This window comes from Euprymna scolopes, chromosome 2 (assembly GCF_053919585.1).
Source record: "Euprymna scolopes isolate OS-2025 chromosome 2, ASM5391958v1, whole genome shotgun sequence".
NCBI lineage: Eukaryota > Metazoa > Mollusca > Cephalopoda > Sepiida > Sepiolidae > Euprymna > Euprymna scolopes.
Window position 1 is genome coordinate 102,940,209 of NC_136483.1, and position 16,272 is coordinate 102,956,480.

Genomic DNA, 16,272 nt, shown 5'->3' on the forward strand with positions numbered 1-16,272 from the left:
TTCCACTCACACGATAGACTCTTGTTATTTTTGTGCAATGACTAGACTTAAAATGAGCATCGTTTTGGATTAATGAATTCGCATTGAAATAAAGAAGAGAGGCTTTCCTCTCGGGGGGGAAAAAAAAATGATTGAACCATGTGTGCGTTTTGGATTAATGAATTCGCATTGAAATAAAGAAGAGCGGCTTTCCTCGCGGGGGGGGGGGAAGAAAATGATTGAACCATGTGATCCAGATGGTTGAACCATGTGCTGTTTATCGGGGATTGAACCAAGAACGTTCCACTCACACGATAGACTCGTTATTTTTGTGCAATGACTAGACTTAAAATGAGCATCGTTTGTGCAATGACTAGACTTAAAATGAGCATCGTTTTGCATTAATGAATTTGCATTGAAATAAAGAAGAGAGGCTTTCCTCTCGGGGGGGAAAAAAAAAAGAATAAATTTGACGTAACTGGTTGGGACGATATTGAGCATTCAGTGAGAGAAAGAAAGAAATGATTGAGTTGGCATCATTTGTTGCTCAATTAATGAGATACGTAGTTTGGAGAATCGTTAATCATAATTCGAGAGTCAGACTTTTTGAGAGTTGACATCGTTTTGTTTGGGAGAATTGTTAATACAATTCGAGTTAGGCTTTTTGATTTTTTTTTTTTCAATTTTCACTACTGCAAAAATATTCAACAAAGAGAAACAACCAAAGAAATCAGTTGGTTCTTTGAAATAATATTTTTTGGATATGAGGTTCCATGCTGTGATTGTGAGTCACTTAAAATTTTATGAAAGCCATGTTCATTCCAGATGACAAGTTTTCATGGTCAGTCTATTTTTATGCCCCATGGATTAACAGGTAATAAATATTAAGTGGTCTAGCAGTGTGGTCTAACTGATATATATATATATTTCAGCAAAACTGTCAGTTGCTTTCTGTTTTGTCTAAGAAACAGAAGGGCTCCTGAGGCCTTAAATGGAAAGACAATCTTGCAATGAAGACAAACACTTCTTCTAACCAAACATGGTCAGAAGAAGTGTTTGTCTTCATTGCAAGACTGCCGTTCAGTAAAGTAACCAAGTATCATTTTAAACGTCATAAAATAAAATGTTGTTACTTGCTTTTTACTTGAGCTGTGATTTTATTTGGAAAGAAAAATCCTTTTGTTATAACAATGACTGAAACCATATGATTGACACTATGGTCAATATCAAAATCAAACACCAAATTCGGATGAAGACAACAAGTGGACAGTCACTGGCAGTGCAATGAATCCACACACAGATATAAATTCACACATGTACACGTTAATGTTTCTTAAATACTGAAATCTGATGAACATTTATAGCTCAACAGAAGTTATACTTAAATGTGGGAAAATCATCACCATAAATGAACACGACAAGAAAACAGGAAGTTGCATCGTTGCGTATGTGAGAATAGTCAAGCACGAGTTGGCTCCATGCTTTGACCCAGCCTTTGTATAATTATGACACTCGGTCATCTTCAATTAAGACTGTATATGCCTAGAACAAAAGCTTATCAAAGAGACAACAACACCTTTATTTTTATGGTTCACAGGTTTATTCATATTACTAGAAAATTAAAGTATTGAAATGTGGTTGTTAAATACTTTAATTATCCACCCCCCCTCCCAATATTATTACTATTAAATTTCATTTGCATTTGTATTATTCGACTACTATTCACATTTCAGTTGATGTTACCTTCAAGTACATCTTTTTAAACTAGGAAACCTAGTCAATCTTTTATGTTTAACTTGGCAACATGAATAGAATTTGAAACTGAACCCTTTGTTTAATCCATAAGGATAGGTTGTTTTCATTCTGTTAGCTATAACTAGATAAAGGTGTTAATTTATGTGATTCTTGACAATAAGGATTGAATCTCCAACCTTGAGAAGAGTATGGTTGTTAAAAGCCATGACAACACATATCAATGTGGATAATTTTATCGTGAATTTTGGGAGCCGTAATCTTATCTAAATATTATGTATTAGTACTTATTACTACTACTTTTTACACCGTGAATATAACAACCAAGATGAGAATAGTAGTCCAATAATATTGTAATAAAATGAACAATGCAATGTTAAAATCTTTTATGACTTCTTTTAAATATTTTCTTTTTTCAAAGCAACATTAATTGCAATTTCTTCTCCTTCCATCAAAGTAAGTAAAATTCTGTGACATGCAAAATAGAAGTGGTATGAAGAAGCAATCATCACCGGCATCAAAATGAGGGGAATGGGATCCAATCGTTCTCCTTTTCTATTAGGTTGGTGCAAAAATAATGTCATTTTTTGACGTATATTTATATCTGATAAAAAAAAAAAAACAACATTATTTTTGCACCAACCTAATAATAATATCTCTCAGTACTAAGATTATACTTTAGTCTTTGAGGCATACAATCAAGGAGTTGACTGTACAACACCAGATCTTTATGCACCACTGCAAAGTAGCGTTTCATTTTTAATTGTTTCAATAAAAAACATAAAAGTTAAAATAAATATCTTTGGTAAGACATAAAATAATGGAATCATGATAAAATGAGAAAATAAAACTTATGTGTAAAAGTAACTTCGTTTTGTGGTTTGTTATAGTGATTTTGTGAACAAGATTGAGTCAGTGCTTTTATTAGCCGGCTGAGTCAGTGATTTTTTTGAGCAGGTTGAGTTATAGTGATTTTTTTTTAAGCAGAACTGAGTCAGTGTTTTTTTTTAGCAGGGTAGAGTTATAGTGATTTTTTAGCACAGCTAAGTTATAGTGATTTTTTTGAGCAGGACTGAGTTATAGTGATTTTTTTTTTAAAGTAGAGCTGAGTTATAGTGATTTTTTGGAGCAGGGTAGAGTTATAGCGATTTTTTGAGCAGAGCTGAGCTATGATGATTTTTTTTTTTTAGCAGGGCTGAGTTATAGTGATTTTTTGAGCAGGGCTGAGTTATGGTGATTTTTTTTTAGCAGGGCTGAGTTATAGTGATTTTTTTGCAGAATTCAGCCATAGGGATTTTGCGAGCAGAGTTGAAGCATAAAGATTTTTTGAGCAGAGTTGAGTTATAGAAATTTTGTAAACAGAATCGAGTCCTAGCAATTTTATTATCAAAACTGACTCATAGCAATCTTATGATCAGAATTGAGTCATATCAATCTTGTGATCAGAATTGAGTCATATCAATTTTGTTAGCAAAGTTGAGTCACAGCAATTTTGTTAGCAAGGTTGAGTCATAGCAATTTCTTCAGTACGAGCTGCATCAACCTTGTCCAATATGGCTTCCTGCTTCCTCTGGTAGATATCATAAATAGTAACAAAAATGGCCAGAAGATTTTTCATCAAGAAAATTGAGATGTTTCGATTATAGACATTCCAAAGTAGGAGACGAATTACAATGTATGGAATGTTGACGACCAGCATCAACAAGATCTTGTAGACGTCAACAATGTGTTCTCTGAGTCGATATTCTCCGAACTGTGTTCTACTAAGTACCATAAGCGGAATAAGTGGCAGAAAAAGATTAACTAGGCCTGTTGCTAGAATAGCCTTCTCCATTGAAAAAGAGAGAATAATTCTGGATTGTTCGACAAAAAGAATATCTAGGATGTCGACTGTATCGAAGATGTCGAAGGTGACACTTGAGGTGATGTGATCTATGAACTTCTTGCGCTCACTTTCCTTTGAAGTGCTGTAATGAGAAAGTAGGAATAAGAGAAAGAGGGGCGCTGATAGAGCTAGCATCATTTTAAGGATGTTCGGACCCCAGAAGTCTCTCTCGTGGAGTTTGAAAGCAAAGAATGTGAAGCAAACGAGAACTTTGCCGACGAAGACCAAAGCGTAGACACCCCAGGCAATGTAACTGAACGGAAGTTTGCTGGCTCGTACAACACCGGCTGAGATCGATGATTCTCGCTGTTCACGCAGGTGGAAATATGATAAAACCAGAGCTTCAATTAAAAAAGAATTAAAGAAAAAAAAAGAAGAAGAAAAATCAATTAAATATGTAAATGAGTTAAAAAATTGTAAAAAGAAAAATATAGAAAAAAGTTATTTAAGCACAAAATTATCAAGTAAGGTGTAAATTGCTATATTAGATAAAAACGAAAAATCTGTTTGAAAACATTAGAAAGATGATATGATATGACCATTTGCCGGGGATTATAACTTTGTCTGCACTGTGAGGACATTTCTTGAAGGCCTGATACATTTTTGGCATGGCATAACCAGCTCCCCATTTGTTCACTATAAGCAAATCAAGTATTGGATATATTGTTTGTTTGATGACATCTTTAGTCGGGTTTTTTTGTGTCATTAATTCCCTCCAGAGAATTAATTATCTGGGCTGGGACCATGATGCTGAAATTGGATGCTGTATAAAAAGGAGCAAATAACACATCTTTTTATATATAAAAATATAAACAACTAGCAGGCCACCTAGTGTTACCAGGTTGTAAAATACACTTAAAAATATTTTAATTCATGCAGATTTTGTACTTATTATTATTATTGTATCTATCGATTATTATATTGTACTCAGTTTGTAGTTGTGATTTCAAAAGCAAAAAACAAGAATATGACTTGGGTGCCATAATTTCAGGTTAATATTTTCCAGATGTAAAGCAACCAATGAAGTTTTAACAAAGTTAATACAAGGGCGCTAAATACCGAAGTAGAGCTAGATATACTTTTTATTTGTTTTGCATAAACATTAATATGTTGATACACATTCATGAGCATGTTTCGGTCAGCCAGTTATAAATAACTAGAGACCTCTTCATATGATATTTTCGTTACAGACTAAACTTTTGTGTAAGCAATATCGCCTGAAGAGGTCTCTAGTTATTTATAACTGGTTGACCAAAACATGTTCATGATTGTATAGCGACATATTAATGCTTATGTAAAACAAATGAAAAGTATATATATATATATATATATATATATATATATATATATATATATATATATCTAAGTTTGTGTATATATATATATATATATATATATTAGTATTAAGTTATAAAAATATATATGGCAATTAAGTTACACAGAATATTCCACATTTCATTATCGTGAGAATTTGTCAGGCTTAATTGCCATATATATTTTTATAACTTACTACCTAGCTCTACCTATGTATTGAGCACTGTTGAAGTAAATACTGAAAATTTATGCATAAAATTATATTTTTGTATATTAATCTATCTGATTAAATGAAGTAGTCATATATATATATATATATATATATATATATATATATATATATATATTCTGTCTTATTTTATCCTGGAGTACACCTAATTAGCGATGGCCGACTTTTCATAAACTTGAGTTAATTTACTTTTTCATGTTTTTCTTTTTTCCAGTCTTACTCTTCTCTTATTTGTACTTAATTTGTCCTGCTTTAATTACTATTATTTTTTTTAATTGCTTTTTCACCCCAAGGGGCTACTATCTGGGACATAATTGTGCAGGGATACTATGTAGGGAGTTGAGCAGCAAGATGTCTGTTTACACTAAACTTGAACTTCTGCATGTCAGTACAGTCGGGGAACCAAGAACCTGGAAGGGAATTCCAAAGTCTAGCAGTTCTGGGGAAGAAACTATTAACTTTTTAAAATTACAAATGTCCAAATTAGAAATGGACTATTTCAGAAATTGGAATTAGAATCAAAGTCAAATTTTTTGATGATTGACAACAATTCTTACCTGTAGAAGATAAAAGATTTCACTCACCTGTGATGAAGAGTAAGACAACGATTATGTCACCTGCAATAAAGGCCAACCACTTGGAATTGATGTAAGTCACGAGGTAGACATCAATTATTGCCATTTGTAAAATGAGTAAGACTATACAAAATATTCGGATTGGAATGAAAGCAATCTTTGCACATATCTCCATCATGATAGTTCCGGCCATTTTGTTTTTGTGATTCCGCGTGAAAATAACACGTATTGTTACTGTAAAGATATGGAAAGGTTAAAAATAGAAATTAAAAAAGGTGCAGTTAAATAAAGAATTATTTTGAAAAGTGGGAAGATTTTTTTTTTTTTTTTTTTTTTTTTACAAATTAATAATCACACTGACTAAATGAATTTCATTGTTTCTGTAGATTTGAAAAATGGAAGAGAATTGTATGGTTGTTTTGTTTTATGGCATACCAACCTTTTTTTTTTTGTTATTTAGTGCAGAATCCAGTAATTTTGAAAAAAAAAAAAGTTTTATGCTTTAAGTTGTTTATATCTTCAAATATTTATTCATGATGTTTAGTTTGGTTGCTTTGTTTTTACAGCATATAAACCCTTATTGGGTTCAGTAATTTTGGTAAAAGCTTTTATGCTTTAAATTGCTTATATCTTCAAATATTTATTCATTGTTTCGTAGAGAAAAATTATATTTGTTTTTGACTTTGCAGACCTCCGATAATATCAATGTTTGATACATTTAAGTCAGGAAGCTGATATCTTCAGACAGACTGATTTGGTAGCACCAGGAGAGAATTGTATGGAATCACTGTACAGTATATAGATTGCATATAAAAAGACATTTCTTTATTCCCTGAAAAATTTGAACAAAAGATTATGCTGTCTAAATAAGACTCACATTGTTTTAAATTAGGAAAAAAAATGCCACAGAAACGTATGGAATGCTTCAGACTGCTTTTGGACCATCTTGCATCAGTTTTTTAGTGGTATAAGAGATTCAAGGAAGGTAGAGAGTCCGAGGGATGATGAGAGATGTGGAAGTCAGATTACCAGATTTGATTGGCCAAATAAAGAATTTCATGGATAAGGACCATCGTGTGTCTATAGAGAGAATAAATGCACAGTTTGATATCAGTGTGGGAACTGTACACACAATTATTTGCGAGGAACTGAAGATGTGACAGATTTGCCCAAAGTTTGTCCCAAGGGTGCTTCATCCTTGTCACAGACTATTTGACCAAGATGAACATCAAGACAGTTCCTCACCCTCCCTTATAGCCCAGACCTTGCTCCCTGTGACTTTTGGTTATTCCCTAACCTCAAGGAAAACCTTAGAGGCTGTTGTTATGAGACAATTGAGGAGATGAAAGAGGCTGTGATGAAGGTCATTGACACGCTTACACAAGAGGACTTCCATGAGGCTTTCCAGAAGTTATTGGAACGGTACAACAAGTGCATCGCAGCCGGAGGGGATTACTTTGAAGGAGACTGGAGTTTCATGTGTGAACTATCAATAAAAGTGCTCATACAAAAAAGTCTGGAAACTTATTGAAGACACAAATGCTCCAAGTTAAATGGCCAGGACTTGAGAGGTCTGAACTTGTGCAAATAATCAAGATTTGCATGTAGACCCGCAAGTAAAATAATCCAATTATGTACTTCCTATCCACAATCAATATGGCTGAACATAATATTTTACACACAGTCACTATTTATGGTAACCCAAATTGTTTAAGACATATTTTAAATATTAACATCTTTTTTAATGCAAATATGTCACAAATAGGTAGATAAACCAAAATAAGTTGCTGAGAGCCAATTTCACAACTATTTCCTTTAGAATAATTTATGTCACCAACAGCAACGATTACCAAAGTTCGAATTAAGTTTTTGAATATAAGTCATTTTCAGCCCTTAACGATGTTAAACACAGACTTAAAGATTTTAGCCCAAATTTTATCAAACCGTTTGTAAAAATGGACACAAGCCGCATTGATAAAAAAAAAGTCCAAAACGTTTGATAGGGTCAATCATCATTACCTGGAGGCTGTTCTTTCCTTCGCTGTTTTGTTCCTGGTTTTGCCTCCTGTATGCAAAACCCGGTGCGCTGGTAGAGGTGAATGGTGTGAGGTCAAGGCCTTTCAATTTGTCCAGATCAATTCGTCAGGGTTGTCCATGCTAACCTTTGCTTTATGTGCTTGCATTAGAACCTTTCCTCTGCAGGCTTAGCGTGAATCTGGTCCGTCGCATTATTACTCTGCCAGGTATTTGCACCAAGAGTAAAGTTTCTGCCTATGCTAACAATGGGACTGTGCTTGTAACGAGCAGTGTTGAGTTGTCGACATGGAAATAAGACCGTATAAACAGGTGACAGGGGCCAAAATCAACTGTGATAAGTCTGTGGGCTTGTGCATTGGTGCTTGGAGAAGCGTACCCCTTCAGAGCAACCGATGGACCTTGCAAGACACTCGGTGTCTGGTTTGGTCCCGACCTCCAATTAGAGAAAAATTGGTTGGAAGTATTGGAAGAGGTTCAGGCCACTACACATTTGTGGTCCCTGAGAAATCTAACTTTAAAGGGTCAAGCAGAGGTCTGCAATTTGCACATTTATTCTCGTATCCTCTACTGTCTATTAGTACTTCCACTTCCGGAAACCACACAATTACAACTAGTGAGCGCTCTTTTCAATTTCTTGTGGTGTGGAAAGAAAGCCATGGTAAGTAGAGAGATCTGTTACCTGCATCCGTCGGAAGGCAGTCTGAGCATGCCAAGCATTGATATCCGGAGGTATACACTTCGCATAACTTACCTAGACCAAATGTCTACACCATGTGAGGGAAATAGTGAATTCTGGAAAGAAGACACTAAGAAAGCTTTTCCGGCTTTAAAAGTGTGCACTCGCCAGAGGCAGGAGGCACATAGGTTGCCCCCAAAGTAAAAGCTCCTTTTATTGCAAGCGTCGACAGTCTTTGAAGCTCCTTTTACGGGTGAAAGAAAGCCTCTCTAGCACTTGAGTGTTGTCCTGGAAATCGCTATATAGGGTTATAGTGATGGGACCTGTTCAAGATGATATGATTAAGAGGCTGAGTTTTACGAATACGGAGCATTGGTCAGTATGGCCTTGGGCACCTGGGATGAGGTGTCTCAATAATTATAATAAGCACCCACTTTATGGCTACCTCTTGGGGTTCTGGTAATTTTTTTTAGTCGGTGCTTTTTTGGTTTTGGCAAAATATGCGCACACTTACGTGTACAGCAATGGTCACCACTTATAACATAAAGAATTACACTACTTAATATCCGGAAAACTTGCAGAAAATTTAAATGCGATATTCGTTTTCAGCACAACCGAAAACTTTAAGAAGAAAGTTTTTAAAGTAGGTTTTGTGTTGATCCATCAGGCCACAATTACCCATTTTACGTTAAATTGTGTTCATTTTACTTTGACTCCCCTCCCCACCCGCGAAAAGGTGGCCATAAAGTGGGTGCTCATTTTACGTTAAATTGATATAGAAAAGTGATGCCCCGCTTTTTGAAACTATAATTTCTTCATAATTTGGAAACTATTTGTTTCCTGGAATTTTAAACGTTATTTTCGTTTTTAGCACTCCCGAAAACCTACAATACTGGTAATTTTAAAGGATTTTTGGAGGGTGGAAAGATTGCTGAGTCATTTCTAGTTATCTTTTTGTTTGTTTTAATAGTTTGCTTGGTGCTAATGCACTTATTGATCCGCGCTATTTTTTAAATAGTATTTTCAAGTTTAATCAGAGTTTTATATCTGCTTTTATTAAATAATTTAATATTCTGTATTTTTACCTTACAATTTAATTTAAATTGTAAGGTAAAAATACAGAATAGGTACAACCCCCTCCCCTCGCATGTTAAGAATGGCTTTCTAAATAATAACGTTATTATTTCAGCAGTGCAGTGCACCAGCACCACTGCACAGATTAATAAGTGCACTTTCACTAGTACCGTTTGCTTCGTATTATGCAAAAATAAATAAATAAATAAATAATATTACGACAATGCTGTTTTTTTAATCTATATTCATTTCTAAAATTACTGAATGCAAATAGATTCCGTTCCTGGTTCCAAAGTTTTCAATCTTTTAATCCATGAAGATTTGCCAAGAATTTTAAAACAAGAAATGATTTCATATTCGACAGTTTAAATGCTTTTAAAGTCCTTTCAAATTTCGAAGGGCCGCGAAGTAATTTGTACTTTTTTCTTCTTCAACTATTAACAAAAACATTAAAATTGTTGACGTATTTATGAAACCGATGCACTGCGCGGGATTTAATTTCGTAAATTATTTTCAAAATATAATTTTTTTTTTTTTCGTTGCACTTTTGGTTTCAGCAAATATTCGATTAAATAATGAAAAAATAAGAAGAAAAAAAAGAAGAATTCAATGTGTGTCCAAGTTACGATGATACGGGAAATACACATACGAAGGAAAAATGGTCACACTGTTATTAATATAGATGACAGATATCTTTTTTAAGGAAAATTGCCAATTCCGTTTCTTAAAATAATGACATTTTAAAAATCGGAAAGAAAATACGAACTTTTCGTCAATCGGGCGGGCACATGTCTTTGTTTTTAACTATCAAATATTTACATTAACATAAAAAAGGCCGTGATAAAAGTTTTATATTGTTTTATGGGATCATATTTAGACAAAAAAAATACACGTTCAATAATTGAATGATTTAAAATTGGCGATTTATTTGTTTGTTCATAAATTTTTGCGTCAAGAAAAAAAAATAAACAAACGGATCCGCGATATTACATGTGTGGGGGGGGGGGGAGTTGACATTGTTTATTTATTAAGTTTTCCAAATTCATTTGATTGTAATATTAAAAAAAAAAGTCAGGACTAAATATCAATGCATTAATTTTTTTTTTTTTTAGAACATTAGAAAAACAATGACTGTAATTGTATTTATGCAGAATGAGCGTGCTGAAATAATAACGCTATTATTTAGAAACTCGTTCATTAAATGGAGAAGAGGAAATTAAAAACAAACAAACAAACAAACTATTCTATACTTTCACCTAGCAATTTAATAAACAAAATGTACAGTAAAATTAAATTCAACTTGAAAACCATATTAAAAAAAAAAGAAAAAAATAGCACAGTTCCTATTCTACTATAAAGTACATTTTAGCTAAATGGGGTTTGCGAATTATTGATATCTTTTTTCGATTCTTTCAAAGGGAAATTGGAACCGAGCTTTTAATAAAAGTAAATTAAAATTCTAGTAATACATTTGATAGATATGAAAAAGAAAGTCGCAAAAAAAAAAAAAATAAATAAAATTAAAAAAAAAATAAAAATAAAAAAGGTACCTGAAAAGGATTGGTATTCTAACTTCAACCACAATGTTTTCACAACTTGACTTCATGTGCGCAAAAGAAAGTAAAACAAAACTAAAAAGTTGGCAAACTAACCTCCTTTACGCCTACAATTTCTTACTCGACATTTGTAAGTGCTTATAAATCTATAAAAGATATTTTACAAAAAAAAAAGAAAAAAAGCGCTCTCACAATTAAAAAAAATAAAAATATATTACTTGCCTCCCCAGAGCAAAAGACCCAGTTTTTAATGGGGGGGGGGGGGCGTGGGCGATATTCAGCACCGTAAAAAGGGATACTAAGTGAATTTGAGACGAAAGAAAAAAAATGGCTTAATTCTCCAGCTATGATTGAAGGCATCAGATATTGTTTCAAAATTAAACAATTATGACAGAATTCCCGCGGGAGAACTCTGCTTTAATGAAGATTTTTTTTTTTTTTTTGTATGGGTGACTCGAAATGTTAACAATTATTTAGTTATGTCCCTTTAACAATATGTAAAATTGCATCTAAAACAAATGTTAAAATTTGATGAAAAAGAACAGAAAAGATATCCAAAATAGTGTCAAGAAACCCACCCGATATATGTTCCCATTTTGGGTGACTTTCTAACAGTATTTTGTATAATTTTTTATTTTCATTATCAAAACTTCAAATATTTAAGAGTCAGTTCCCGACCATTTTTCTTGTTCTCACCTTACGCGCGACATGTTTTTCAAACAGAATTAAACGTTTTAAACTTAATAAAACTACTAAAAACTTCATCAGATAGGTAAAAGAGTAATTTATCTTGCCTTGATAACATTTATTTGTTACCGTTTTCATACCTATGTGGATTATAAAACAAACCCAGTTTTATTATCTCGTTTCCCTTGAAACGTCTCTTAAAAAAAAAAATGTTATTGTAACTATTTTAGAAGTAAAGAAAAACTAGGTTGGTTATTTCACAATTGGCCATCCATAAGATGCCCCCCCCCCACACACACGTAGAAGAGAATTGTAAAAAAACAACAAAATAATTGAATTAAACTGGATGGCAGTTGTTTATTTTATCATCTTTACTTTCTTGATTATTATTTAAAAAATTAAAAGTTTAATTACTATTAATTAATTACTTTTTAATTGCTAAGTAATTTAAAATTTCCCACAATTAACTCAGCATTCACATTCAAATTGACGATTTTTAGGTTTTCATGTATGCTGAAAACGAATATCATATTCAAATTCGGGGGCAAACAGATAGGTTTCTGGATATTATAACATTTGCCGTTTTTAACATGAGGAGGGTTTGTACCGTGGCTACCGAGAAAGAAGGCCGATGCATATGACAGCGTAACGTCACTTCCTGATTAAGTTGTAGGTATAGACAGCTTCCGGTATTCAACCGCGTGGTCATGCTAACAGGAATAAAAAAATATGGCTACCAATATGTGTTACCGATTGTCCATGTATGTTCTAAAGAAAAAGAACAATTCTCCATTCGGAAAATAATTATTATAATTGCACATTTGAGATAATTTTAATCAAAATATCGTAAGTGAATTTGTATTTGAACTTTTATTTTTATTGGAGAAAGTCGAATATTTCATTTTCTTTTTTTTTTCTTTTTACTGCAAAACAAACAATTTTTGGGTTTGTATTACTGTACACATAGATTCGAAAAAGTTGTCAAAAAACAAATATATAACAAATAAATCTTATCAAAAGCAAGATAAGTTACTTTTCGACCAAACTGGATATATTTTTCGTGTTTTTATTCAATGTAACATGTTTATTCAGCTCGAAAAACATACATTGTTTACCGATGTATTGGAAAATTCAAAATGGCGCCCGACTCTCTCTTTAACACGGTAAGTTCGGGAAAAGGTGTTATAAATAATAAACTAGATAAAAATACTATTAAAAAACCACCGAATATATGTCAACCTATGTCACGGCAATATATATTGAGCGAGTTTCTAACAGTATTTTGTCTAGTTTTATATTTATAGTACCTTTTCCCAAACTTACCGTGTTAAAGAGAGAGTCGGGCTCCATTTTGAATTTTCCAATACATCGGTAAACACAGTATGTTTTTCGAGCTGAATAAACATGTTACATTAAATAAAAACACCGAAAACATATCCAGTTAGGTAGAAAAGTAACTTATCTTGCCTTTGATAAGATTTATTTGTTATATATTTGTTTTTTTGACAACTTTTTCGAATCTATGTGTACAGTAATACAAACCCCAATTTTTATATAATATTTTTCAGTCCGTTCTTTTAATAATTAATAAATGTTTTTACTGAGTATTTTCAAATATTTTAAAGTAAGTATTTTTCACGGCAGTGTTTTTTTTTTTTTGTTTGTTTGTTTTTTTTTACGATTGGTGAATTATCAATATTTTAGCACGGGGCGTAATTCATTTCTTTGAAATATATTTAAAACTTCAATTTTTTTTTTTTTTATAACATTTTAACTGTAAATAGTTCACATAACGAGTTGGTTTTACTGTACACATAGATTCGAAAAAGTTGCCAAAAAACAAATATATAACAAATAAATGTTATCAAAGGTGCGCGAGCCTTTCCTAGTCTCACACAAAAACACGTTCATATTTCAAGCTATAGTACTTTTCATATACATACGCGCACACAAACATACGCGGCCACGTCCACACACGTACATATATTCACGTTCGCGTACATACACTCACAGTCACCTATATACGCACACACGCTAATGGGCACACATGTACTCACACACGCGCACACGTACGCACACATGGACGACGTCACTTCCTTTCAAAGGAAATCCACACATGCACAAAAAGATCACCGGAAACAAGTATAAAAGGAAGAGACAAGCTGTTTCTAATCCTTTTCGGCCCAGCTTTTGAGCTGGTCGGTCTATGGACCGACGGCGTACCTCACGCCATTTACTACTATGTGGGACAAAAAGCTAACAGACCGTACGTACACATTCTCACTCTTTCTCTCTCTATCTACTACTGGTCCCTGAGAACACTTTCGCGTAGCTGACTGCTAACTGACGTCAACCCTCTATCCTTTTCTTTGTCTACACGATGGACTGCCATTTCTCGTTCTATTACATTACTCACTTCTCTTCCCACGCGCGAACAAACGATAATGACCCTAACTTGAGATGAACACACATTTCCTTTCCTTTCTACAACACCAGTCCTGCAACGAACGATGGTTACACCCGCGCGGACATGAACACATGTTATATCTAAAACATTCATTCTTTCAACAGTAAATAAACGACACGTTTATCTTATCCATCAACTGAGTTTTTGTTTCCTTCAATTCCATTCGTTTCATTATTCTTTTGTAACAGGATTGGGATTTATATATCCTAGTCCCCTACAAAGGCAAGATGAGTTATAAACATGCCGACATTTTTCTTTTTAAAATATATTTGATAAACATTGCGGTGATTCTTTTCTGGGACGCCGGGACGCCAGCTCGCCAAAAAGTACGCCACGGGCCAAATTTCATTCCGTCATAAAAACAACTTTATACAGAACCCCCCCCCTTATTTTTACACTTTTATCTCGCGAATAAACATGAAATTATATATTGAAAATCCCGTTTATTATTTTTAATATCCAACAACGGAGTTGAAGTCAATAATTCCGATTTTAAAACAAAATTATTTTTTTGATAAATCTCTGTTTGGCGTACTCATGAATTATCTTTTTTTAAAGAATAAAATTGAATAAAGTTTATTTTTACAAGAATGTTCAGACATTTACCTAGCAAATAAGTATAAAAATATATAGGGAAAACCGCGTTTATTATTTTTTTTTTAAATATGTGCGTCGTCTTACAGGTTCCGCTCGAAATTCCATCCCAATTTCCGAGTTCAACAGAAACATTCCCTGGTTCGACACGATACACCTGAAGGAGGTCGGAGGTAACATTGACCGAAACGTTGTGAAAATCACACAAGATGAGAACAGTAGTCTGATGAATCCAAATAATACGTATTTAGCCAGGGGTTTCTTTTGGGAAAAGTATCCTCATACCAGCTTGTCCTGACAAACCCGTCTACAGAGAGACCTTAGACACTCAAAGACACACGTAGGTATTCAAGTTATAACAGGTATTCAAGTTTTAGTAGGTATTCAAGTTCTCTTTAATATAGATGTGTGTAAAAATACCCGGCGAAATCGGTGAGATATTCCAATAGTCTTTATACTGACATTGAACCGTACAATATTTAAGCTTTAATTAATAATTTTGTAGAAAATTTGGGTTCAAATCGATAACTCGTCTTCTCCTAATAAAAAACAACAACGACGACAATGACAAATACCAAAAATAAAGATATTTGTGTTGTAAGTAAGAATGAAAATATCGTATGCCAAAATAATAATGTAAATTCATTAATAGTTTAATTTATAAAAGAAAAGAAAATCAAGTTGTATGATTAAAACGACGGTCGGCGATCTCTCGACGCTACTTTACAACATAAGAGAGATAACTCTAAATAATACAAACTTCTGTGAGATTTTAGAAAGACATTCTTCACATGGGGAGGGGGATGGAAAACCTCAAATTCACTTAAAAATGATTTTCTTTATAACTAAAACTTTAACTTTAAAACTAACTTTAAAACTACTTGATCAATTTACGTGATTTTTGGAATATGACATCTTCGTTCCGCGACGGGTATGCACATCATAAAGATGTTTCTTTTCTGCATTTTTTGTATATTGGTTTTTCAAAGTAAGTGTAATTCTAAATAAGTACTGATATTTTCTTTTTTTTTTTTTAGAGAGGAGGGGGGGATTTATGGACTTGCACCAAAAGTTGTATAAGTCCGAATTAACAGGTGCTACGTGAACATGTTAAGCATTAGAAGGATATGAAGGCATACCTTTTGTTTTGTTCTTCTGTTTCTTGTGTGACCTGAACAGTCAATTTTCCCAATTAACCTCCCCGCCCCTCCCTCTCTCTCTCTCTCTGCTCAAGTTTGATTGGGAAAAATGAAACGTTTTAACGCTATTGTTAGAACTTCAAAAAGCAATCAAGGGAAGTGTCGTCATTTCCACTGATTACCCCTTGTCTCCATTTAACAAAAACAAAAAAATAAAAAAACAAAAAAAAAGTGTTGAAATTCCAAATGAATCACCAACCCTTTAACATTTTTGCTAAATGAATATATACTGGATTATTAGCGGGTGG

At 33.2% G+C, this 16,272-nt stretch overlaps 1 protein-coding gene across 4 annotated transcripts; it reads right to left on the reverse strand.

Annotated features, from left to right (window-relative positions):
• Window positions 1-1,556: 1,556 nt before the first annotated feature.
• On the reverse strand, window positions 1,557-16,024 carry LOC145293686 (uncharacterized). Of its 4 annotated transcripts, none has more exons than XM_080140099.1 (3): window positions 15,965-16,024; window positions 5,744-5,968; window positions 1,557-3,957 (listed from the first exon to the last, which is right to left on the reverse strand). In XM_080140099.1, the coding sequence occupies exons 2-3, from the start codon at window positions 5,925-5,927 to the stop codon at window positions 3,227-3,229; spliced, it is 915 nt and encodes a 304-aa protein (XP_079996225.1). In that variant the 5' UTR covers window positions 5,928-5,968; window positions 15,965-16,024; the 3' UTR covers window positions 1,557-3,226. The 4 variants fall into 4 exon arrangements, with proteins under 4 accessions (XP_079996225.1, XP_079996215.1, XP_079996241.1 ...); XM_080140089.1 differs by lacking the exon at window positions 15,965-16,024 and adding an exon at window positions 11,072-11,523; XM_080140115.1 differs by lacking the exon at window positions 15,965-16,024 and adding an exon at window positions 11,174-11,513.
• Between the last annotated feature and the right edge of the window lie 248 nt (window positions 16,025-16,272).